Genomic DNA, 25374 nt, shown 5'->3' on the forward strand with positions numbered 1-25374 from the left:
TTAGAGTTCATTTTCTAGTATGATTTGATGCACTCAGCAATCCAGAAAAAAACAGAATAAGATTCTCAGGGAAAATCTGTGCTCTACCGTACAATTTTAGAGATATATAAAGCCAGCCGACCCTAGTGCTTGCACCCTCTCCTCACGTGGGAGGCTAAAGGGTAAATAGTAGAAGCTCCAATTCCTAACTACTTCCCCGGCGCCTCCGTAATGATGGAGTAGTACGCCCTACCTTGATAAAAGCTATGCGGAAAGCAACTGCATTTATTTTACCTCCTGTGCTATTTGCGGAGAAGAGCTGAAGAGTAGTTTGTTTTGCCTGGAATGAACTACTTTATGAATTTTAATGTGTGATATAATATTAAAAGCTAAACCAGGATTAAAGAAGATTTTTTTTGTACTAAGCTAAAATAGTACTTAGTAGAGTGAGGTATAAAAGATTTTTGTTTCCATTTTTACCTGGGGAAAAATTCAGCTTTCATATTTTTGAAAAGCTGTCCAAGTCAGTTCCCCTTAAGCAATAGCTTGTGTTTAGGAAAAAATGTGATTCCAGAATTCTAATAGCTTATCTATGATAAGATACATATCTGAGCCAACAAGATGATAAAGAGCTTTTCTAAATATTTTTAAAATGAGTAATACAGAGTTTCTTACTTTATATTTAAAAAAAACTGTCGCTCTTTTTTTAATTTTTAGAAGTTTCATGTGGACGTCTTTTCCACTTTTGATTGTATTGGCTCCTAGGAAACAGTTTTTTTTTTTTTTTTTTAAATGATTTAAAATTCTTGCTTTTTGGTTTAAGTTGTAAGTGCTTTATTAAAAAAATTAACGAAATTTTTAGAAACCAAATCACAGGGTTGAAACAAATGATTATAGCCCACCTCAAAGGTAAATTCTTAAACATAGTTTTTACAAAAGAATGAAAATTATTTTAAAAACATACCAAAACAACAAGTTTCCAAAGTTCACTCTCTTAAGGATTGCTAAGCAGACTGCTACCAAGGAACGTTTCCCCCCGCCCCCCCCCCCCATGCCCCGGACTTCATGCTCCCATTTCCATAACATTCAATTTTCAAAGCGATTGAAATGGCTTTTCTTTTCTCTTTCATTTAAACAGTGAGAAAAATAGGTATTAAAAGAGACCCCCTGGGGTGATCAAATCTATCCTTTTGCCTCAAAGCAAGACCACCCCAGAGCAAAGTTGCAAATCTCACCAAAGCAACTTTGTAGGCAGTTTATGGTAATGCATTAACTCTTCTGGCTCCCCAGGTGGTATTTAGCAGATTGTTGCTTCAGAGCCCCCTGGATGTTCCTAGTGGCCTCCATCCTTAATATACCTCTGTAAGTGCCCTTGCTTTCTGGGGTCACAGAGCTAGAAGGGGGGCTCTGGAAATTGACCCTACGCACTTGCCATCCCCGTCTCCTACTTAGAGTTTAGCAGGAGCAACTGGGGGCCAACCAGTATGTGGCTTGTCCTGTCTTACTCTCTGTTTCCTCACTTGGACCTGTGGTGCACCCATTTCACACTATCATCGTTTCAGTGCTTAGAAGGGTAGGATTGAGGGGGAAAGATGAGCTGCCTCCCAGGTAAGCAAGAGGTGAGTTATTTTGCTAACTGGCTAGAAGTTAGAAGGCATTTTTTAAAAAAGGTTTTATTTATTTATTTTGACAGACAGAGATCACAAGTAGGCAGAGAGGCAGGCAGACAGAGAGAGAGAGAGAGAGAGGAGGAAGAAGCAGGCTTCCCGATGAGCAGGGGCTTGATCCGAGGACCCTGGGATCATGACCTGAGCCAAAGGCAGAGGCTTTAATCCACTGAGCCACCCAGGCACCCCAAGGCATGTTTTAAGACTCCTATTCAGTGTGTTAAGTGCAGAGGATCGAATTGTTTAGGATAACCTCTGCCCATCTTTTGATACCAAATATTAAGGGGAAAATGAAGTAGCCCAAAAGACTTAGAGTGGGACTAACAGGGTATATCATTTCGTGACCCCAAAAGACTTAGAGTGGGACTAACAGGGTGTATCATTTCGTGACAAAAAAAAATCATTCATTTATTCCAAAATGGACTTCATTTTTGATTGCTTATTGTGTATGTGAGAAATTGTCCAGGATGCAACAGAAACCCAGATTCTGGAAAGGAACCTAAGAGATGTGGTCCACAGTGAATTATCTGGCTGGAAGAAACAGGGTCCTGCATCTGTGGGTAACTTTTCATTGACATTTTCACCAATTTCCTAGCGAAAAAGCAACTGCATAGTTCATACATAAATTTTCCAGACTGGTTCACGTAACTGCTTAATAAAAATTAAATTTGGAGTTTTAGAAATTAATAATAGTATCAATAAATTTTGAGGTTGAGATTTTATTTTTACTCCCAAATTCTGTGTCTTTTTACTGCTGACACCTGCTTATCATTATTACCAAAGGCGTTGGTACTAATTTTTTACTCAAGATTATTCATTTGAATGTATTTATAAAGTCACTGATTATATAATTTGTGTAACTTGAAATAATATTCTGTTAAATATTGTGAAACATTTTCTTATTGTCTGGTTTCACGAGTCAAAAGGAAATAGTTATGTACAGGGGTGCCAGGAAAAGATGAAATAATTATACAGAACAGCTTGGACATGCACATGTAAAATGCAACCAGCCTTTATGATAATTAAGCAAGGCGCTCTACCTGTTTCATGGATGGATAGAAGATTTAAATATGCAGCTCTGCAAATGGCTTTGTTATGGAAGATTTTTTAAATGAAACATAAGAGGAACAGGCATAAAAAAAGGAGTCTAAAATTAAAAAGGCCATAGGATGTAATAGCTATTAGTGATGCAATTGTCTATTAGGCACCGGGCACCCAGTGAAGATACAACACTGGGCATTATGATTTTAATTGTGAATTTCCTTTGTTAGAATTGTAATGGACAGTAATTGGGAAACAATTAGGTTAGGGTTTTCAAGTCTTTGAAACTATTCTGTTTTCCAGAAAACTTACTTTATGGCATTCTAATTCCTGTTTGTCAGCTGGCAGTGGCTGTCTTATTACAGACGCGATCACCTGTGACAATGTGACTTCCTTAACTTAAGCAATCTGATCTCGGGGTAATAACTAACGTTGAATGACTGCACTGTTGATCACCTTGATCATAAAAGGAGCAACAGTGTCCAGTTTGGATGCCGAGCCTGAAAAGCTTCAAAACAATTTGGCCAATGAAAAATGACAGTCATGTTCAAAATGTTTTGTAGGTGAAAACAGCTACTATTGCCACTGAGAGGAATGGGAAACAAGAGAACAATACCATGAACATTAATGCTTCCATTTATGATGAGATTCAGCAGGAAATGAAGCGCGCCAAAGTGTCCCAAGCACTCTTTGCAAAGGTTGCCGCAACCAAAAGCCAGGTAAGAACCTCGGTTAGGCACTGAGAATGTTGATCTGCAATGCCAGTGCAAGTTTCATTCAGAGGGGGGTCTGTTTTCAGTTTGAACCTGCATCACTTAGAGGAACGGTCTCCAGGATTCTCGACAGAGCTTTGTGATGAAACAAAGTGTTGTTCAGATTCAGGCAGTAGATACGTGGTTTTGTTGTTTCCTCCAACACCCATTCTCCAGACCAGGGATTTCTCAGGAAATCTCGGGGTCAGTTAATAGTTGTTTTCAGAAGAGTATCATAATGTGAGGCAGTTTCTCAATGTGGTCTATTGTACTGGGACAAGTAACTTGAATTGCTATTGTTTTATTATTGCTCAGATGACCTTGATTTCCATCCTAAAAGACTACAAACATAATAGTTTCTTCTGTTCAAACTCAGGCATCCACAACTATTAGGTACACAAACGAGCACGTCTACCACACATATATTTGCCCATTAAGGACCTTAAGTTTTTTCATAGATATACCATATATAAGCCATACAAACTGAATTACAACTAGAAAACCTGTCCAAATCTGATGAATTATAAATGAATAGAATTGAATTAGAAAAGTTGCAAATTCCTACCAATAAGATGAGAACTTAACAAAGGAGAGATAAGGCAGTCCTTTATCAGTAAAAATTTTTATATGTTGAAGATTTATGCTCATCAAAAGCAGAGTCGTTTATAGGAGCAAACTTATAATTGCTCATAAACCCTCATTCAAAGCCAAGAATACTTTTTAAAGGACTGGAAGAGTACTAAACTGTCTTCCCCTTTACAGCAATATTTGGAAACATTATCAAGGTGGGAATTTAGAGGTGAGATTTTAACAACTTGCGATTTTAAACAAATATATTTTCCCGATCATTAATGATTATTAATGAACTCTCCTTTATAAAATAGCCCGGCTGCTATCAACTTCTTTGATAAAAATAGACAATTCTAAGAGTGTTTACAATATGCAGCATTTACTATATCATACTTTATTTTTTTTTTAGCTCTTCCTAAAATTGTTCTTTATCAGTGTTAGTAGTGGTCCTTGATAGGGGTTTTGCTTTAGAAAAGGTTGTTCTTATTTAAGTTATATGCTAGATGAAATACTTAAGGGATATCTTGGAAATGGTATATAAAAATGATTAAACTCAAGCTGTGGACTGTAAAAATTATAGCTTTATAGGCCACATGCCTGCCTACCCTTCAATCACTGTCAAAGTGATAATTTCTACAATAATATGTTTCTTTTATTGTGAGATTCTAAACATCAAGTGCTGTTTAAACATTAAACTGAATTGTTTATGTTAGTGCTGTACTCAGCGTGTCATACATCAGGCCACCGTAATCTCTCATGGAATGTAAAATTCTGTCATGAATCATGGCTTGTATATCGGAAATTACTGTAATTTTGATTGGAAATTACAGGGCTCTTGAAATGTTTCTAATTATGATAGAATGTTAGAGCCGCTTCAAACCTGTGTGCTTCTTCAGATGTCTTCATTTACATGCCAAGACTATGCATTAGGAGAAATGTCCTGCTCTCACTTTGCCCCTCACCCACCCACCGTGCACATTCTTGTTTTGACTCTTTAGTCTAATTATGATGAGGATCTCGTCGTCAAATGTATATTATCTTGCCTTTCTTTCTGATCCTGCGTCTTTTCTGACCTGTCCAATTACATTTATCAAGAATAACAGACTTTATTATTATGGAGCCAAACACTTTCTCCAAATCCTGAAAATAGATAAACAGAGAAACTAGACGTGTATTATTACAATAATAAGGGTCAGACTTAAAATGAACAAAAAACTAGATGTGTCTTATTACAATAATAAGGGTCAGACTTAAAATGAACAAAAATAAATATGAAAACTTTCTGGTGACTGTCATTTAATTGCTTGTCCTCTGTCACTTAATTCGGTGACATTTCCTGCCTCCCCATTTCCTTTCTGACTATAGCACAGCTCCTTTTAGTTAGCATCCCCTTTGCTACCTTCATTCTTTCTTTCTTGTAAATGATACCCCCAAATCTGCCCACCTGGCCCGATTTACTGATTTGGGAGCTGTTTAGACAGTGGCAACAATTGGCCAGTAATGTCACGTGAGTGATGTTCTGGTGAATTTTTTAAACATGCTTGCCGTTTGTACCCCTGTCCTCCAAAGCTTCCCATGAAGCTTCTGTTTTGGCAGTCGACTGGCAGCTTCTAGGTCTCTGCCAGGATGGTATGTTTCCCAGAACCCCTAAAGCTGTTAGCTAATTACTGATTAAGAGAGAATCCAAGGAGCTGGTGGTTGGCGGTGGGGTCAAGCATACTGGTAACTTTCATTCTTTCGGGTAGTTATTCCTAACTACTAATATCCTCTAACTCCCTGACAGAGGGTTTTTGTGCTTTTCCCTTTGTCGTTCAGTTTAGGTGTCAACACTATCCTCGGTAGGAAAATATGTAGAAGGATTGATGATTACTTAAAAATAAGTGGTCCAAAAAGTATATATGTCACTGAGAGAAGTCAGACTTAACGAGGGAAAATAGTCACTATTTAACTTCTGTTCTGCCATGATTTTTGTGAAGGAAGCAGAAGAACTAATAAACAAACAAACAAAATATTCAAATCTGACCCTTTTGTGGTCAAAATTTTTAACTTCCAAAAGAGTTACTTACTTTTGAGATGTATGTGCCACAGCTTGTCAGAGTGAGGCAGAAGTCCCTGAAAATGAAGGGTGTATGAAGAGGGGAGAGCTAGAATCACTTTTACCTCAGCCCGTCTCACTCCATTTGCTTCCGGTCCTCTGAGTTGGCTAACTGTCCAGTGCCATCTTTGTGCTAGTCCCCACTGTTTGTTATGTATGACCTATATTTAATTCTCAGAGTAAACTTTGGAGCTAGCCCTGTTTTCTTCATCAGACTGTTAAGTAGTAGAGCCAACCCCAATTTCTTGATTCTTCTTTCTCTTTTAGTATTTCCTCAGGGTTCTAGGAGCTTCAGGACTGAAGTGATACCCTGCTCTGGAAGAGAGGAATTAGGGGTATTGGACTAACTGATCAAGGATATGGCAGGAACTTTCCTTTTTTCATTGACATTTTCATGGAATACAGGTTCTTATCAGCATAGGGTCCTAGGAATCCAGACTTTCTCATGTCCAGTTGGACTGAGGGAAGATACATGGTAGAGGACTCCAAGTAGGACTCCGAGTAGATGTTAGAATATTGAGAAATTATTAAACTTTTTGAGCCCAAGATTCTTTTAACATGGGAGAAGATCATATGCTATAATAGATGCAGAAGAGCTTTTTAAATCATACAGCACTCTACACAAAGGGATAACGTCTTATGATGTGCTCAGCGAGAGGCTCAGACCCCTCCACAGAGTGACTTCTTTATTATCTATGTATTTATCTCAAATACTTTTCATTTTAGACTAAAAGGTAAAGCTTGAGGTATAGGTACCCTGAGTGGCAGGCAGCATAATCATTTTTTTTTAAAGATTTTATTTATTTATTTGACAGAGATCATAGGTAGGCAGAGAGGCAGGCAGAGAGAGGAGGAGGCAGGCTCCCTGCTGAGCAGAGAGCCCGATGTGGGGCTCCATCCCAGGACCCTGGGATCATGACCTGAGCCGAAGGCAGAGGCTTAACCCACTGAGCCACCCAGGCACCCCCCGCATAATCATTTTTAAAATTTCAAACAGTCCCAAAATGTTATGAAACCAGACACATCATAGTCGTGCTATGTACTGACTAATGCACCAAGTATTTTCAGTAAAAGAAACCAACTCTGTGGATTCCACCATTTTACATAGATTCTGTCTTCTCTTTGATGAGTAATAGAAATGAGATTGTTTTTAACTCTGAATAAGATATGCAAGTAAAGACTGAAGGTAGGCTACTTTTTGTGCTTGGGTAGGAGAGCAGGCTAATGCAAACTTTAAAAGAATGATATGCTTTAAACATAATGTGAATAGCTGCAAATGAATACACTTTATATTCTGGGTATTCAAATAACCAGCAGTTTTTCCAAGTGAATCATATTGGAATTTTATCAAACATTTAGTCTGATAACATTCAAATAATTATGAGAGCAGAATTTGCTAATTTTACTGTTTAAAAAAAATAGTTGATTTGGGTAATAACCATTATGGTATCAAGGTTCAGTTACTGTTCATTGGTTATAGTGTTTTCATGTGGGAGATGGAAATGGAATTTTTTCCTTAATGGTGGCAGATGTTGGAATCTAATTTTATTCCACAGCAAACCTCCTGAGAGCTCTGAGACTTAAGGTGTATGTCCTGCAAGGGGACATTAGCAGCGCCATAGGCCTCGCCTTGTACATGGAACTGTTACATTGATTTTCATGTCTGCAGAGGTAGGGCTTGCAGACACGGTAACGTGGGAGTCCAGGGCTCTGACGGCGTGCCGCTGCATCGCCCCGGATGTTTAGAAAATTATTTCTCTCGAGTGCTTTATTGAACCGGGTATTTCTTTTAGGGAAAGTGACTAGATGATGAAAATTCTATTTGACTGAACATGACTGAATATAATCTTTGGCAGTCTCTACCCCAACCAGTCCCATAGACTTCTAGGACTCTGACTGCTACTGCTACTGCTTCGTTACTTGATAGGTATGATTTTAGTGCCTAAAAAAAAAAGAAAGAAAGAAAAAGGAAAGTGGCCTTTGCCTCTGCAAAGGTAGCACAACCAGTGGAAAAGAGCAAATAATTTAAAGCCTCTTGCTTTTCTTCCATTCACTTTTCAGACACTCTTGTTATTGAGATTCAAAGCCTTTAGTGGGGTGGAGGTAGAAGAGAAGGGGGTAGAAGACAGAAGGAAGCTTTGGTGCATCTTTTTGGCTTTTGGGTTTGGAAACTCTTTGCTGGTGATTAGAATGTCTTAAATACAAGTAAGATGATATGTCACCGATCGCTGGGGCTAGAAATGGGCCAAAATAATGTCATTTTCATTGCCGGGAACAGGAATGTATCATGACAAAACCCAGGGGAAAAGAAAAAATCACAGAACCATAGTTGCACTCTGTACTCCAGCATGTTAGTGAAGGCATCTTTTATTTGGTTAGAATTAAATTACACTTCAGGGAAACTACACTTGGAAGCTCTGTGCTGATTCATTCTTTTGGAATGTTCATGCGACAGACTTTGCTGCAACACGATTTCACCTGCGTAGCCTCCTATGGAAGACACAGAGGAGGCCCCTGCAGCTGTGAGAGAGTCACGGCGTCAGTTTTTCCTGGTGCCGCATCCTTTTCTGAGAGTCTCTGGGACAGTCTTGACATACTGTCCTCATTGCCCCTTCTCTTGGGCAAATCCAATGTTCTTCAGGCAGGGTCTGGGGAGAGAACTGCCTCTTGACACACATTCCATCTAGTACTTTATTTTATTTTATTATAATTATGATTATTAATTTTTTTACTGGGTAGAGTTGACTCTGTGGTGATACAGCTTTGATTTCCCTGAATTGGCTTGAGAAGTACTTTGAGGGGAGAGCAAGGAGAGAAGCAAGACAACCCCACAACTCCAGGTGGAGCCACAGGGTAACCTGCCCATTTGCACTTTAGCACCCACGTGGGAGGCCACTGTGTGCTGCCCTCTTGAATAAGAAGGATGTGGAGTTCTGTCTATCTCCTGTTTAGGGTGGCCTGTGTTGGTAACCACCTAAAAAAATCTCTTATGTCCAAATACTGGAAATCCATATTGGATTTAATTTTCTAAAATGCAGACCTATCTTTGTATTTCTAGTTGGTGGCTGAACAGGACTGTTGAAGTCAATGGTTTTAAATATACAAATATTGACCTACTATAACAGTTTAAAAGGTACACAATCATTACACAGTATTTTAAGGGCTAGTTGAATTTGGGGATCTGAATATCAGCCTGTCTACATTTTAAAGATAAGCCTATGCTTTATAAATCTAGGGTATGATCAAGGAGGCCCAGAATTATTAAGTAGAACACTTACTTGCTCATTATATTTTTAGCTAGAAAATCATGTAAGGGGATGTTTTTCTTTCTATACATTTTTAAAAAGTTGGACAGAAGGTTTTCAGTTACCTTATTGCCATGTACAAATCATTTAAAATCTTTACTCTTTTGCCTTAAATTTAAAATTAATTCCCTTATAGAAATACATTTTCTCCACTGACACACTTAATAAGTTAACTGTTACAAATACAGTCATAATTCATTAAGCCCATTTTCTCCATCTTGAGAAAACGTCACAAGAAAATTTTAGACAGTATTTGAAAAGAATCAGTTTGCAAATATTGGGCCAGCTCTTGAAAGAGGGTCATCGTATGGGGACGTCCAAGGAAGGTTACCACCAGAGTGGCCCACTTTAAAAGTATTTGAGCATCCACCTTCTAAAGCTTGAGTATACTGGTTATGCATCTGTAGAACTGGCTTTAATCTGAAGCCACCTTTTGTCTTAAAAGGTTAGGATAAAGTTGAAAAGTGTAGACGAAGAATATTTTGTGGGAATTCCTCTTTTTGGAAGCTCTTCCATGATATGATCAGTTTTGACAGGTGATGAGTGAGTTCTTCAGGACAGGCTCAGGCATCCACAGAATGGGAGCAGGGAAGAGAACAAGCCCATGGGGTTTAACTCTTAATAGCAGTCAGTCCTCCAACGGAATGTAACTCGCCTAGACTTAGCACGGAACTGTAGCACTAACAGAATCCTTCAACAAACTACCAAGTTGAAAGGAAAAGTGTTTTCTCAGAAGTCCCCACAGTTGTCTTTTATGTTTTGGGTAGTAAAGGTAGGTTTTATTGTAGCTTTATCTCCTTTTTTCCTCATATGGGAAATGAAAATAAAGGCCCTGTGAAATGAATGAACTATGAAAATGCATTTATGCAAAATGACAATAGAAAAATAGCTCTGGAAGAAACTGCACCATTAAAATTTCACATCAGTGAAAGGTGCTAAGAGAAGGATGGAAGAAGTTCTGTTGCTAATACGAATCTCAGGTAGATTTTTTTTTTCCTGCTCTGCAAGAATACCTTTAGCCTCTTAAAAAGTAACCTTTGAGAGGATTCATTTTTAGAAGTGTAGTTGCTTTTACCCGTGCCGTTCTGTTGACAAAATACAACAATGTCTTGGACCACTCCTATAAAAACAAATGTATATGTCTTAGAGATTAGTAGAAATACAGCCCTCCTGTAACTTATCATGAAATATCTTGTAAAAAACACAAGTTCCATCCTCTTGTGGTGTTGCCATACAATTGCTAAATTGATGAAGTTGTCTTTTTTTCTGTCTTAATCTACTTCTGGTGTATGTGAATAGAGAATCTATTCTCCTTTGATTACTTGATTCAACAACTCCAGTTGCCTTTGTGCATTTTTTTTTTTTTAACAATTCCCTTTTCAACCAGTATGCTTCAGGAATTGGGTTTAAACACACTGTTTCATAAACTGCCAGCCTCCTCGGCCGCCTCAGTGCCTCTGATTCCGTAAATCAGATCATAGGCAGCATGCTGTCATATAATAAGGTGTCTGATCCTTATTACCAGTTTGTTGATGCACAGACTCCTTCAAATTGACCATTGCAACACATGGTTTCCCCTGAAACTAGCTGTGATAATTAGCGTGGTTCTAATGAGACAGAATGTCACTGATCTTGTGCTGAACTGTCGAGTATCGGCGCTACGGATGGGAACTGTCAGAGCCTGCCATCTGTGACAGCGCTTGGCATATTCCGGTGGCAAGGTAGAGCATGCTCAATAGAGTATTTTCAAACAAATGGCCCTTTTCTTGATGAGGGCTCTGTGTTCTGCTCAACTGGAAGAATGTTTGCCCCAACTTTGGCCCGCGCAGCACCCATTTTGAGATCCAAATGCAAATAAACATTTAAATCTCGGTTCTGTGTTACGTAAGAGAGGAGTCTTTTGTTTAGCAGGTGAATTTTAAGTGGCCTTCCTTCCCCTGATTTTTGACTCTCCCAGTTGCCCCATTTCATCAGTTAGCAATAAAGCAGTCATTTACGATACTTTTCCCGATTTTAAAATTGCCTTGTTTAAAAGAAATTTTTTGGGAGTTGGGATGGCTCCTGGTGATGAAGCAGTCTGATCTGAGGGAGAGGAAGGGGAAACGAAAGAAATAGCCCCGAATGTGTACCAGAATACCCAAGTTGAACAGAAGAATTAAAATGGACAGGACATTTAGATCTGTAGGCTCCAGAGGGAAGTAGAGCTTTTTTGCTGGAGTAAAAGTCCAGCGCTGCTTATCATTCCAAAATATGCTTTGTTGCTTTTTATTTCCTCCTCTCTGGCAGACCACACAGGGCTTGTTCTGAAGAACATTTTCACTAATCTGATCAGGCAGCCAAATACGCCGGGAAAACTGCTTTAATGATCCCACTAATTACCTCAAGTCAATATGAACTGTATTATTAGACTGAGGGAAAATATTCCATTAGGTCTCCCCCTTGGGAGTTTCTCCGCTTTGTGATGTCACTGAAGCCTTCACCCTCTCGCTTGTAATTAATTTTATTTACACACGCAGGCACGCACAAGGTCACACCTGCACAACCGGCGCTGGCCAGGGAGCTTGTGGCACTCCGGCTTAATCAGATCTGTCATAATTACCATTCTGCATGTTTCTGACACACGCTGTGAAATATTTCAATTTAACTGCCGCTACCAGCACAACCAGATGTAGTGCGAGTGTGGCTGCATTGGAAATATTATTCCTCAGGATAAACTCTCTCCTCCTCCTTTTTCTCCCCCCCCCTTTACAGCTAATGTGGCACAGAAGCTGATGTATCCTGTAAATCTTGAATGCAGCGCTAGATTGATAACAGGCGATTAGACAGTTTAACCACAAACAGCTTGTTCATTTTTCACAAATGAAAACCACATGTGGTGTAACTAAAATTTCAGGCCCTTTTTTTTTAAGAGTTGGGGTATGTATGTGTGTGTGTTGAAGATGTGCTTAAATAAAAATAAAATGTAATGAAAAGAAGTTTAAGTGTCTATAAAAAAAAAATGGAAATGTTGCCTAGTCTTTTCCAGGTTCTTTTATCAAAATCCTTATCAAATCCCATTTTTTTCCACTTTCACCAAAACTCAAATGAGAGAAAGAGTCTCTGTTAGACTTTTCTATTATTTTCTCTAAGATTTCTTTTGGACGGGAGAGATGATATCCCTCTGGTCTATCCCTTTGTATTTTTTTTCAGTGCTAAGCCTTTTATTTGAAATTGAGTCTGAAAGAGTATTTTACTGTTGGGCATGTATAGTTTTTTAAAGGTCAGTCTCCCTCTTTTTTTAAAATGGAAAGTTGTTAGTTTAGGCTTTATGGTCCTATCCCAGACAATTCAAAAAACAAAATGGACCCAATCAGGAAATGTATTTCTTAAGAGATGTTTGTTGATATGCAGAATCAGTCTGAAAGGTAGAGTTCAAAACCAATGAATTCTGTTTCCATAGAAATTTTGGAGATAATTTTGGCAGAAAGTATAGGCTCAGTGGGTTACCATATAAGGCCAGAGTTATCACCAGTCTCGGAAGAATTCAGCCATAAAAAAATTAAAGTATTGGAGCCATAAGAAGGCAAATAGGCTGGTAGAAAACTAAAGCCACAGCTATAGCCTAGTTAAATGTCTTTTAATGCCAAATAAAATACACTCCTTCTCTTTTATCTTTAGTTTTGTTTTACTACTTAAGTTATGAACCTCTCTCAGAAGCTTTCTAGGATTCTGTGGTGATTCCTGTTATCTGATAAGAGGTGCCATTTCCCGTGGACTACTTGGTTTTTTACCCTGTTCCCTTACTTTATTCATTTTCCTCCTTCCTTAGTTATTTGTTTACATTAAATAAACCAACAAAACTTCACTTCCTAAGTTTTTCACCAGAAGTTTCTTTCCCCTTACCCTGGCTATTTTCTGTGTGTGTTGAGTTTGCTGCATGATATCTTCTAAATTTGAAATTTAACATTTTTCTGCCTCTTCATGTTTTCTTTCTTTCTTCCTTTAAAGGAAAAAAAAAAAAAAAGTTTGCCTTTTAATTAGAACCCTTCTCCCATATCAGATGCTAAGCCATTCACACAGTTAATACCAAATTATTAGGTCAGTCGCTTCTCACATTCTTCATCTGCCTTTGTAGTCATAGTGCAAGATGCAGATATTGTGGAAGATTTGATTCAATCCCCACTGCAGTGATCTGTTACAACACTATTTCCTGTTGAATACAGATGTCCCCTCAGAATCCTTCTTAACACAAAGGTGAAGGCACCAGTCACTAATCATTAGCTCAACCCACTGCTGTTTCAGTCACTTTTGTTTTAGGATTCCCAAGAAGAGGTTTGATGTACATAGCATAGCTGTATGGGAATGAGTCCAGGAAGTAAGAAAAGTGGAGGTTAAAAATATGAAAATCAAAAACCAAAACAAACCTATTCCTTACGATCTCATTGGTACTGCCTTTGCTTTAATGACCCCTAAAGTTTTTGCACAGCTACTTCAAGATATGTTAGGGATAAGCCAGCTTGCAAATTGAATCACATCTTGCAGTCATTGGTAGAGCTCACCACAGAAAGGAAACTGAACTTACTCCTTAGCAAGTGAAAGATTTCATTAACATTCTGAGAAATCATCCACTAGTTTTCCATGTTTGCAAACTTTTGTTTTTGCATGTTAGAATTTCTTTGTTCCCATCACACCTGTTGATACAAAGAGAATAGGAAGGAGAGGGGGGAAAAAAGAGTTACTGCTTAGGGATTGCTGTGGTATGTACAGAATTTGAGAATAGTCAATATTTTGAGTATGAGGGAAGAGCATGTCTTTTCATTAAATGTAATTAGACTACAAGAACCCCATTGTTCCAAAAACAAAAAAGATTGTAATTTTCTTTATGGACCCCACTCTATCCCTGTCTAATAGAAGGACAGTTTTCATGTATCTGGTAACAAATCATAGTTGAAGATTCAGTAGAAAGTAGTTCAGAAAACTTTATCCCGCCCAACTCAGTCCACTTTCCTTAGCACTGTACGATTGTTCTTCTGGAGTGTTCTTGGATCCTCGTGAAAATGTAGAGGAAGGAGAATTGGCTATTTGCCATTTTCTTTGGGACCCACTGTTTGCCTTTTTCATTGTTGAAGTCATCAGTATCATGTACAGCGTAGCTCACCTTTGTATTCCCAAGCTGACAGGAATGGGAGGACATGTTCCTAAATGTCTGTGTCAGATAGAAATAGGGTAATGGGAGCTAATTGACAGACTCATAAATGGTTTATATAACAACTTGGACATAAACTTCATCTCTCAGGGGAAGCATTGAGGATTGCAAGGAGTGGTGATCCCAGGTTCCCCTGCTATCATGCCATGTGGCCCCAGGCAAGTCATTTAACCTCTCAGGCCCGGAACCTCTCTGTCAGGAAGGTAGAATAGGTTGGGTCAGTTATGTCTGTTGTCTCTTTCAGTTCCAGGTTCTGTGAGTTTGTTGCTGAGACAGGTGCACAAGTGTGAAAAAGGATGCTATTTTGATTGAAGGGACTGCCGACAGGTGTGTTAGTCTGAAAATGAGTCACAGAGGAGGAAAAGTTTTGAATGATGAAAGGGCTTAGTTTGGGGAGTTTGGACAAAGTGCTATTTTGGGGTCTGTAGCCAAAAAGCCTTCATAGGTGGGGTATAGTGGGGAGAATGGATTGCTTGGGAGCCAGTGTATGAACTTAAGTTATGTAGTGTGAAATGGGCTGAAGGTTGTTTTAACTCGTCTGAGACTGGTGATTACACACCTGGATGACCTCTCTCATCAAGGACCTAGCAGAACCAGTACAGTATAGAGATGAGAGGAGCTCCGTTCAGTTGGGGAATGGGCTTGGCTTAACACGCGGCAGGGCCGTGTTTGCCACAAAACAGTGTGACTGTTTTGAAGGGTTGCTGGAGAAACATGTTTTTTTTCTGGCTTGCTTGTTTTTTAACTGATACCTGAAATTCTACCTTTAACATTTCACTATTTTTGGACTGGTGTAAGTCCTGGGAAGGGTAACGCATTAAAGAGGAAAGAAATACTCTCGGCGCATGAGAAATCCCAGGTTTGGAAGAGGTTAGTGAAATAAAAACAGGGCAGGGAATGACAGCCCAGTTGAAGGAATATCTTGAAGCCCATATTTACAAGTTCATAAATTGGTACCTGTAGCATTTAATAGCTGCCGAGGACTGCCCATTCCCAAATGTCTCCTTTAACTGTTTATACCCATTTACTAATGGTACCAACACGAGTGCTAGTTGTTATGGGTGCTTGGCTGGTTCATTGATGGAGTATTTGGTGGTTTAAATGAAATGCAGATTAGCTAAAAATAAATTACTTTCAATAAGGTCAAGGAAGTGAAGGCTGTAAATAAAATATACATTCACAAACAGACAAATGCTATTAGGAAATCCAGTTCAGTCCATGCCAAGCTGTTACTGTCTAAATTGCCTTCTTTCTTCCTGGCTTGCAATTAATTTTTGCTTGTGTGTTTGGAGATTGGGGGGAAGGGTAATAGCCTAATGGGTAATGATTTTATTTTAGTATTTTGATTAAAGAGACTAAATAACTTGGACCCTGGATAACCATAAGGACTAAAGCCTTATCCATCAAGCTTAATTTCTAGACAGAAAGTTGCATTATATTTCTGGGTAAATTCAGCATTGTACTACATATAATATATGGTGGGGAGATGGCTGTGTGGGAGTTATTTTCTACCTATGCCTGCCCCCCGAACCATCTTTCCAATTCACTTTTTGTCTTTCTTTAACCCTCTACTTGTCTAGACTCCTTCTGCCCTGTCCTCAAATCTTAAAAGCAAGTACTTTAAAGCCATTTGTTCTTTGAAAAGCGGTGCTGAGGTGTTTACCTCTGGTTTCCTAACCTTTGCATAGTTCTGCACACCCCATGGCATGCCCAGGTCACTGTTCTATTTCTCTCCCTGCTGCCATTCTCTGTCTGTTCTGCTACCTTTTCCCCTACTGTTTGGGAAACCCAGGTGTCTTTGGAAAGCCTTTTTAGTGTTCCTCTTCCGACAGATAGAATTTCTTAAAGGATAATCTGCTAATCTTGTTTACCTTTACAATTATTTGGATGGTATGAAATTAACTAAATTAGAATATGGTTGCTTTATTCACGGTTGTAAACCCATTTTCTGAGTTTGTAATAGGACCAGGGAAGAACAGGATGTCTATATGTACTAGTACAATTGTTACTCAAAAATGCTGAGGCTGTCAAACTATTATTTTATGAATAAAATCTCCTCCAGCACTGAAATAAATAAATCGAATCAAAGTCTTCCCCCAGGGGCTCCTGGGTGGCTCAGTGGGTTAAGCCTCTGCCTTTGGCTCAGATCATGATCTGATCCTGATCTGGTCCTGGGATTGAGCCCCACATTGGGCTCTATGCTTGGCAGGGAGCCTACTTTCCTCCCTCTCTCTCTGCCTGCCTCTCTGCCTGCTTGTGATCTTGGTCTGTCAAATAAATAAATAAAATCCTTAAAAAAAAAAAAAAAAGTCTTCCCCCATTTTGGTCGACTTGAGATTGGGTAAGGGTGTGTATTCTCATCAGCCATGGCACTGTTGAGATTCCGTGATGGAAACCTGGTTTCAGGACACCATCTGTGAACCATTGTACTAGTGACTATTTTCCTCCAATCCTTGTCTAAAAGGCATGGTCCTTTAGTGGCAAAAAAAAAAACAAAAAAAAAAACAAACCCAAAAATCCAAAAACCAACCAAACCAAAAAAACCCCAGGATATCTGTTCCATGACCATAAATACCAAAGTTTTCTAAACTACTTGGAGCTGATATAAGACAGTTCTAGAAAAATATTTGAATTATATGTGTGTATATATACACACACACATGCATATGGGGTGGTAGGAGTTCTTAACCTGTGGCCCACCTTCCCCCAAGAGGTCCATGAGCTTGGATAGAAAAAGAAATCTTTATTTTCATTAACATGTTACTGAATTTTGACATATTATTCAATTACCAGTATGGGCACTAGAACATAGTAGTATTAACAATAGGTATAAATTTGTCACCAGTAAAAATCACAAATATTTTCACATCACATTAAGTTATTGCAGATATCTCAAAATATTATCTTTGCTCATCACTATAAAATTACAGTAGTTATCAGATCTGTTGTTAGAGCTCGTTATTTAGTGTGTTAATAAAGAGGGATTTATATTACTATATCACAAAGTTTTGATAACGGTATTTCAGCATAATTGGTTTTCTTCATCATCTTATGTATTTTATTTCAGGCATATAAAAACATTGTTCTAGAAAGGCATCATCTGTGGGCTTTTACCAGCTTGCCAGAAGGGTCGATGGCACAAAAGAAATGAGATCAATCATTAGATAAATTATATGTGAGGGGGGGAACTACATATTTTTTCTAGTACATTAGCTGAACAATTCTTGAATTTACCAGGGAAATGCTTGTTATTTATTACCTTATAGTATGCTTCTTTTTCAAATGCCCTTCACTTCAGAGCATGTAAGCAGGGGTTAGAGTCCTTGCAGTGACATTTAAAACAACAGCAAAACCAGAAACCTTATCAGCAGCCTTTTCTCCAACATTCTGATGCCACATGCAGTGCAGCACTTTGTGACAGAGGAGCCTTTGCCCTTAGGCTCGAGACTTTGTGTCAGGAGAGCCTCACCTGTAATATCAGCTCCATCTGAAGTGTAAGCTGTTCTTCCCTCATCGTACTGCAATTGCTGGTGGAAATGACTCCCTGTTATATCTGTCTCCACATTTCCTCTTAGCCTGTATAGTAGGTGGCACAGAGATGGCACTTAATAACTATTTGTAGAAGGATGAAATGATGCAGAAGCACATTTCATCTGGTCTCAAATTTTCCCTCACAAAACTCAGCTCATTCCGAAGGGAGTCCGGATGGGAATTTGGGGGGGCTGGGGGTTGGCTCTGTGCTCAGAAGGCAAGAGTAGGGTCAGACTCCTGTCGTCTTCCCCCGGGGCCCTCTCGGAACCTGCCTTCCCCAGGTATAAAACAGGATCAGTAGTCATGAGGAGTGACTGACGTGGCCTGTGCCGAGAGCCGAGCCTCTTTTCTCCCCCTTGATTGGTAATTATAACCCAGCCATTGTCACTGGGATCCACATGATGCTTCTAGAAATATTTATGCTTTCTTTTTTTGAAGTGTCCTTGTGAATCACAAGATTTGAGTCCCTCAATTAGGCCAACCTCTGATTAGTAGGTTTGCATAATGGTTAAAATGATGTGGGTTTTGGCCACAAAATGGGTATTACTTTATCAGCAAAATCATAAGCAGTTCAGGAGCTCATAATGACCCTGCCCGCTTAATTGTTCCTCTTAGGATAGGAGTCCCATAACTTTTACAATCCCAATTTGCCTTCCCCTGGTTTTAAAAATTCTTTGTTATCTTTCCTAGGATATCATAGAGGGAAGATTTAAATTTTTAATTCCCAGCCCCTAAATATGCACGATGGGACGTATAGCTCATTCTAGAAGATATCTGCTAGTGTTGAAAAGTTTCATATAAATCAGCTAAAAATACATTGACAGAAATATTTATTAAAATAACCTGTGTAAGTTATTTCTGTAAGCAAACAAACCACTGTATCAGGTAAATCGTCACCTAAAAATGATTCATGTCATAAGTTCAAATTGTTATTTTTTTTTTCTTTTGCACATGGCATATGTGGAGATTTAGCAACATTTTTTTCATGATCTTCATAATTTTGAATAGAAAAATACTGTAAAATTTTAATAGTGACTTTAGGAGGCAACACGTAAGAGACTGGCTTCATAACATTGCCATATAAGCGCATATTTATTTGGATTGAGGGGTTTGAGAGACATGAAGTTTCCCATTAAGCTTCTTTAAATAATCAGATGTGTTTGCTTTTGACAGAAGACTTTAATAGTGCTTCTCCACCTCCTTAAACCTAGTAAGCTGAGCTCAGTTTGAATCTTACTTTTTGAAATGCAACATCATCATAAATGCAAATTGTTGGACTTTGCTACAATACTTGATATCCTTGGGAATAACAGAGACGTATACAGCTTCTTCTCCCTAATTAAGGAGTCCAGATTGTGCGGCCTTATACCTTTCTCTCTCCCAGAACTTACTGCCACTTTAGTGTTACAGGGAATCTTCTGTTTCATTTTTGCACTTACTCATTGAAGTGTGAGCCTCAGGGCCTGTCAGGCCCTTTGGGTAAAGGAAAGTGAAGAGGACGCCATTCAGAGGGAGATTTGTGTGGTCCTGTGTTTATGATAAATGTATTTCAGCGAAGATGGTGGTATCCTAGGTTAGTAAACCCATCACCGTTAGTTCATGGAAGAAATGCTGAGGGCCTGAAGCAGAGCAGTAGGAATGAAAAATAAGGAACCAATTCAAGAAACCTTCTGAAGGAGTAGAATTGGTAGGAATTCATGGTTGTTCTCTTATAAAGCAAAGAGACAAGAAAAATCAGGTTTTTATTTTTTTTTATATATTTTTTAAAGATTTTATTCATTTATTTGACAGAAAGAGGCACAGCACAAGAGGGAACACAAGCAGGGGAAGTGGGAGAGGGAGAAGCAGGCTTCCTGCGGAGCAGGGAGCCCAATGTGGGGCTCGATCCCAGGACCCTGGCATCATGACCTGAGCCAAAGGCAGACCCTTAACGGCTGAGCCACCCAGGTGCCCCGAAAAATCAGTTTTAATTGAAGCTATTTGCTATTTTTTTAAATTAAAAACATATAGCTATTATAGAAGAAACAAAAAAAATGCAAGCATAAAGAACATAAGAAATACCCATAATCCCAATTAACTAAAGATAGCCCGATATATGTTCTTAATACACATGAGTATGTACGTATACATACATATATGTCTGTACATATATATGTCTTACATGTATTTAGATGCTGTACATACCTTTTAATTCCCTATTGAGATATATTTAAGTTAGAATCTCCTTTTGCTATCACAATTAATGCTAACATGAACATTATTAGAGTTAAATAATTGTATACATCTTTATCATTTATTTAGGATCAGTTCTCAAAAGTAGAATTACTGGATCAAAAAAAGCTTTTGTGTTTTAAAGGTGATTACTAGACATTTCTACATTCAAACATTTCCACCATTGCCTTTCAGTAAGATTATACCAATTTATACTTCAAATAACAGCCTTTCAGCCCAGGTGACTGGGTGGGTGGTGATGCTATTAATTGAGTTAAACTACATCGGAGGAGAACCTAGTTTGTAGGAGGAAGATGGTGGGTTCAGGTTAGGATATGATAACTGACTTGTTTTCATTAATTCCCTAGATAGTCAAATTCCTTTGGATTATCTTCATGATAATGAAAACAATAATAAAAATAGTGATGACATTCATCATGCTGTTACTGTGTGCCAATCCCCTTGCATGAATTGTCTCATTTAATTCTCACACACCCTATGAACCGTAGTAAAGTCATCCCCATTTTATAGAGGAGAAAATTAAGGTCTAGAGAATTTCAGTAACTTGACCTGGGCTATAGTAAGTAGTAGAATAAGAATTCAAATTAAAACCCAGGCTTTCTTAACAGGTTGGTCTTGGAAGTACAGTACATTCAGGAGATGAGGTCACAGGAATTAAGTATTCTCAGGAAAGTTCAGTAAGGTAAAGAGCTATAATAAGAGAATGGGGGACATATTTCAAAAAGCAACTGGTCTACCTATTTTTTCCTGGCACACCACTAATTCATCTCCCTCTTTTTTTCATTATCCACCTCATTTTAAATATTGCCCACTTTTAAAGGCCATGCCAGTATCACTTTTTATCAGTAAAGACTTCCTTGACTACTCAGCCCATCTCTTCTTCTCACCACTTGGATCCCACTTGATGTTCGTCCATCATTGACCTTTATCACGCACTCCGTTGCACTGGTGTTATTTTTGAATGCTTCCCAAGTATACTGTGAGCAATTTTAGGCAAGTACTTTCAGTTAAGTCATCAGACCTTTTTGTCGTTATTCAGGGACCAGGCATGGGGCTGAATGTTTTCTATTTCATTTGAACCAGCCACAGTCCTGCAAGATTACTACTATTATTGTCTGTTCTTTGTAGAGGAGGATCTGAGACTCAAAACGGTAGTTTGCTCAAGTTTACATACATAAATGCCTATAGGGGATATAACCCTTTATCAGTATCCTGAGGTGCTAGAGCATGACTTGAAGGAGAGTTCGTATTTGGGTGGGCAGGAAAAAGGAGAAAGGGCTTTCCTGTTAGTACGAAGAATGAAAAATAGAGTGTGGGGAAATGCTGGGTAACACGTAATAAATACTCCAATGAATTAGGACTTGAATGTGATTGGGAGCAGCCATCAAGGTAGCTCTGGGGAGTGTTTCTTCTAGGGACTTGTGAGCATTTTCTCTAAAATGGGAAGTCTTTGAAGGTCATTTTGGGCAGTAAGATAACTTTGGCAATTTGAAAGCAGAACACCAGACCAGTGACTTTCATCCCAGCCTGTCTTTTCCAAGGGCATCTCAGAGTGGCTAGGAAGGTTCCAGAAAACTTAGTTACACTTGTAATTTATCTGTCAGGAAGGTCCATAGGCTAAATTAGACATCATATTTATTTGCTTCTTGAAGGCATCACAACTCTGTGTGGTAGCACTTATTCTCATTCTCCACCAACATTGGTGTACTTTTTCCCCTAAGTTAAGAAAAGGAATGATTACTTAAAAGCTTCTTTGTCAGAAATTGAAATAATTGTCCATTGGAAGTAATTAAAAAGAGTGTGTGGTGTCTAAGAGCATAATTCAAGGAAGAAGGGTCCCAGACTAACAAGGCATGGGTGATCAGGTGGAAAGGGGCCAATGATTCTTTATGATAGAAACAAGGCTAAAATTGATGAACCTTGGGAGTACTGAGTTTTCTGGTTTTTTCCTCCCTTCAGTTTTCTGCTTTTTAATGACACTAACTATGGAGAACGAGAAGGGAATAAAAACTTAAGTAAGATACTGGGGTGCCTGGGTGGCTCTGTCGGTTAAGTATCCAACTCTTAGTTTTGTCTTCGGTCATAATCTCAGGGTTGTGGGATTGAGTCCTCCATCAAGCTCTGTGCTCAGCTGGAGACTGATTGAGATTCTCTCTCTTCCTCTGCCCCTACCGTACTGCTCATGCACATGTGCTTTCTCTCTCTCTCTAAAGAAATGGATAAATCTTTAAAAAAAAAAATGATATTAATTTAAATATCTTAGAAAATGTGTATAAATGTTATAAATGTTATGTATATAATGTTATAAAATGTGTATAAATGTTAAACAGGAGCCAAATCATATCACTGAAACTTATATGTCAAAAATATATCTTAGTTGAGGGGAAAAACAAAAAATTCTTTTTCCAAGCCCATATTCAAGCATCAGGCATATAAGCCAGATTTTTGTTTGTTTCATTTAAGCTTTGAAGAAACTATCTTGGAAGCAGGTTAGTTTATGAAGTATAAGAAAAATTAAACATTTAGGTTAGATGTTTTCCAAATCTAATATCTTTAAAGGAAAAGGCAGCCTTTCTTTGGAAAAATTCTGTTTCAAACTACAAGATTATTTTCTTGCTACTTTAATATATTATCTACAGTTTCATGCTTTTCTCTTCATTCCTTCTTTCTCCCTGCTCAGATTCTCCCTCCTGAAAATATTCTTTAAACTGTAAGATCTCCTTCTCAACAACCTTTTTTTTTTAAGTGAGAACTTTATATCACTCTGGCCAGATTGTCATCTGATAATCTTAATATGGATCAAACAATCTGTAGCAAAAGGAACACTTTATTTATAAATAAATAGGAACACTGTATTTATGTGTGCCATAAAGCCAGTGGCTTTGAGAAGGTAGAAAAGAGAAGTACATAAAAACCACTTTCATTCTTTTACTTGCTTCAATTTTAAGCAAAATTGCATAATAGAAATTATTTACTAGGGCACCTGAGTGGCTCAGTCATTAAGCGTCTGCCTTCTGCTCAGGTCCTGATCCTAGGGTCCTGGGATTAAGTCCCACATCAGGCTCCTTTCTCAGCGGGAAGCCTGCTTCTCCCTCTCCCACTGCCCCTGCTTGTGTTCCCTACTAGATGTGTCTCTTTCTGTCAAATAAATAAATGAAATCTTTAAAAAAAATTATTTACCAATGATTCTGATTATTCAAAATTCACTAAATTTTAATGGGAGTTTTTCCTCAGATTGTATGAACATAAACCTCCAGAAAAAAAAAAAAAAGAAAGAAAGAAAGAAAAGAAAGAAACCTCCAGGAAATTCTGCTAGATGCATTTAACCTCTTAAAGACAAAATAGCAAAATGGACTCATGAGAAATTTATGGGTAGTCATTGTCTGTCCTATTTCCACAATATGGAAATCCACAGATTTTTCGCAAAGATAAGTTCCTTATATAACCTGGAAAGAAATGTAAGAATCATAATCATTTTTAAATATCATGACATGATTGGTTTTTTTTTTTTCTTTTCGGCAAACACAAATATCAGAAACCATACTTTGAAAATAAACATATTTGGGGAATACATACACACACAAGTATCCCATTTAAATTTGTTTCTTTTTTAAGTAGGCTCTGCACCCAACATGGGACTTGAACTCACGACCCTAAGTGTTTCTTTCTAAAACCCATCTTTAAATAAAGCAGACTTAATGTGCCACTTTTAGCATGAAAATTGATTGGTATATTTCTGTTCACACTCACTTCCCATGTTTTCTTGAATAAGACCATTGTTAACTTAGCAGGAAAACTTACTCATGGTGCCTGCTGAGATTCTCTTCATTGTACACAAAGTAGATGTTATTAAACTGGGGAGAAAGATTAATGTATTTCCTACTAATTCCATAGAAGAGAACATGTATCTTTATTAATGTTAATGGTGGGGGCTTCTCATTATGTTATAGAATAATCTGCTTTAGCAAAGGTTTTTCTTCTGAAGAACTTCATAACATTTAAAGGTTAATATGTTAGGTAAAGAACAGTATCTTAAGATAAGCGTTTTTATTACAGGACATGATGGGATGGTTTTTATTAAATTATATGATGATTTGAATGGGGAAGAAGAAAAAGTGCATCGCTTCTTGCCCTCAACTTTAATGCCTTTAATCAAATAATGACCTTCTGGAAAATAGTTAATTTTAAGCATTTGGAAAGATCAATACCACTCTGCCACCAAAAAATGGCCTAGACAATGAAATTTGATGTATTTAAAGTATCATTTCACCCTCTTAACCTAGTAAATAATTTAAAAATGCTTTCAATATTGCTTTGCCGCTGTTCTGTTTCTCACTGTTTCAAGTGTGATGATTGTTCTTGAAAAAGAGGGTCGAAGTTGGTGCAGGAAGCCGCCAGGCCTCAGACCTGGAAGCCGGGGTTGTTCCCTCCGTGAGGCCTTGTGTGTCTCTGCATTCAGGGCCCCCGGAAAAGTACTGTGTGTTAAGACTGCATTTGAGGCAGTGGGTGTTAAAAACATAAAAAGTGTGAAAATGGAACACTTCTGGGATGTTAAAGGGGTAGCTTAAAACGTCATTAGTCACTTTGCGTCTTTGTGATAGCTTTAAACCTTCATGCTAAAGGTGAAAGATTCCACAACTCTGACAATTAGAACCCATTTCCCCCCAGCTTATAGAACATTGATATGAAATTACCCTTGAGTGCCGACAGCTTTGTAAATAAAAAAAAAATTGCCCTCTATTAGCATGTTTGTGGGCAGATTAAAAACTGTCTTCATTAGCATAAGTAACACTTACAGATTCTTTTAAAAGTAGAAAATTATTTGCTGAATGATAAATTGCTAGCTTTATAGTTAGTTGTTGTTGAAAATGTACTCATTCAAAATGCCTGGTGTAGTTTAGTCTACAATACTGAATTTTTTGTGTTGGAAGTACTATTTAATGGATTATGTACTTAATCCTTGTTCCTACTACTTGCTAAAATGTAATTCATGCTTTCCACTAAAATGTTTGTATCA

At 38.1% G+C, this 25374-nt stretch overlaps 1 protein-coding gene across 6 annotated transcripts in view; it reads left to right on the plus strand.

Annotated features, from left to right (window-relative positions):
* SATB1 (SATB homeobox 1) overlaps positions 1 to 25374 on the plus strand; it is a 99646-nt gene that overhangs the window by 64283 nt on the left and 9989 nt on the right. For all 6 annotated transcript variants that reach the window (XM_059162516.1, XM_059162517.1, XM_059162519.1 and 3 more), the window contains exon 9: positions 3251 to 3406. In XM_059162516.1, the coding sequence (XP_059018499.1) occupies positions 3251 to 3406 (156 nt within the window). The remainder of the gene's footprint in view (positions 1 to 3250; positions 3407 to 25374) is intronic.

This window comes from Mustela lutreola, chromosome 2 (genome assembly GCF_030435805.1).
Source record: "Mustela lutreola isolate mMusLut2 chromosome 2, mMusLut2.pri, whole genome shotgun sequence".
Taxonomy (NCBI): Eukaryota; Metazoa; Chordata; class Mammalia; order Carnivora; family Mustelidae; genus Mustela; species Mustela lutreola.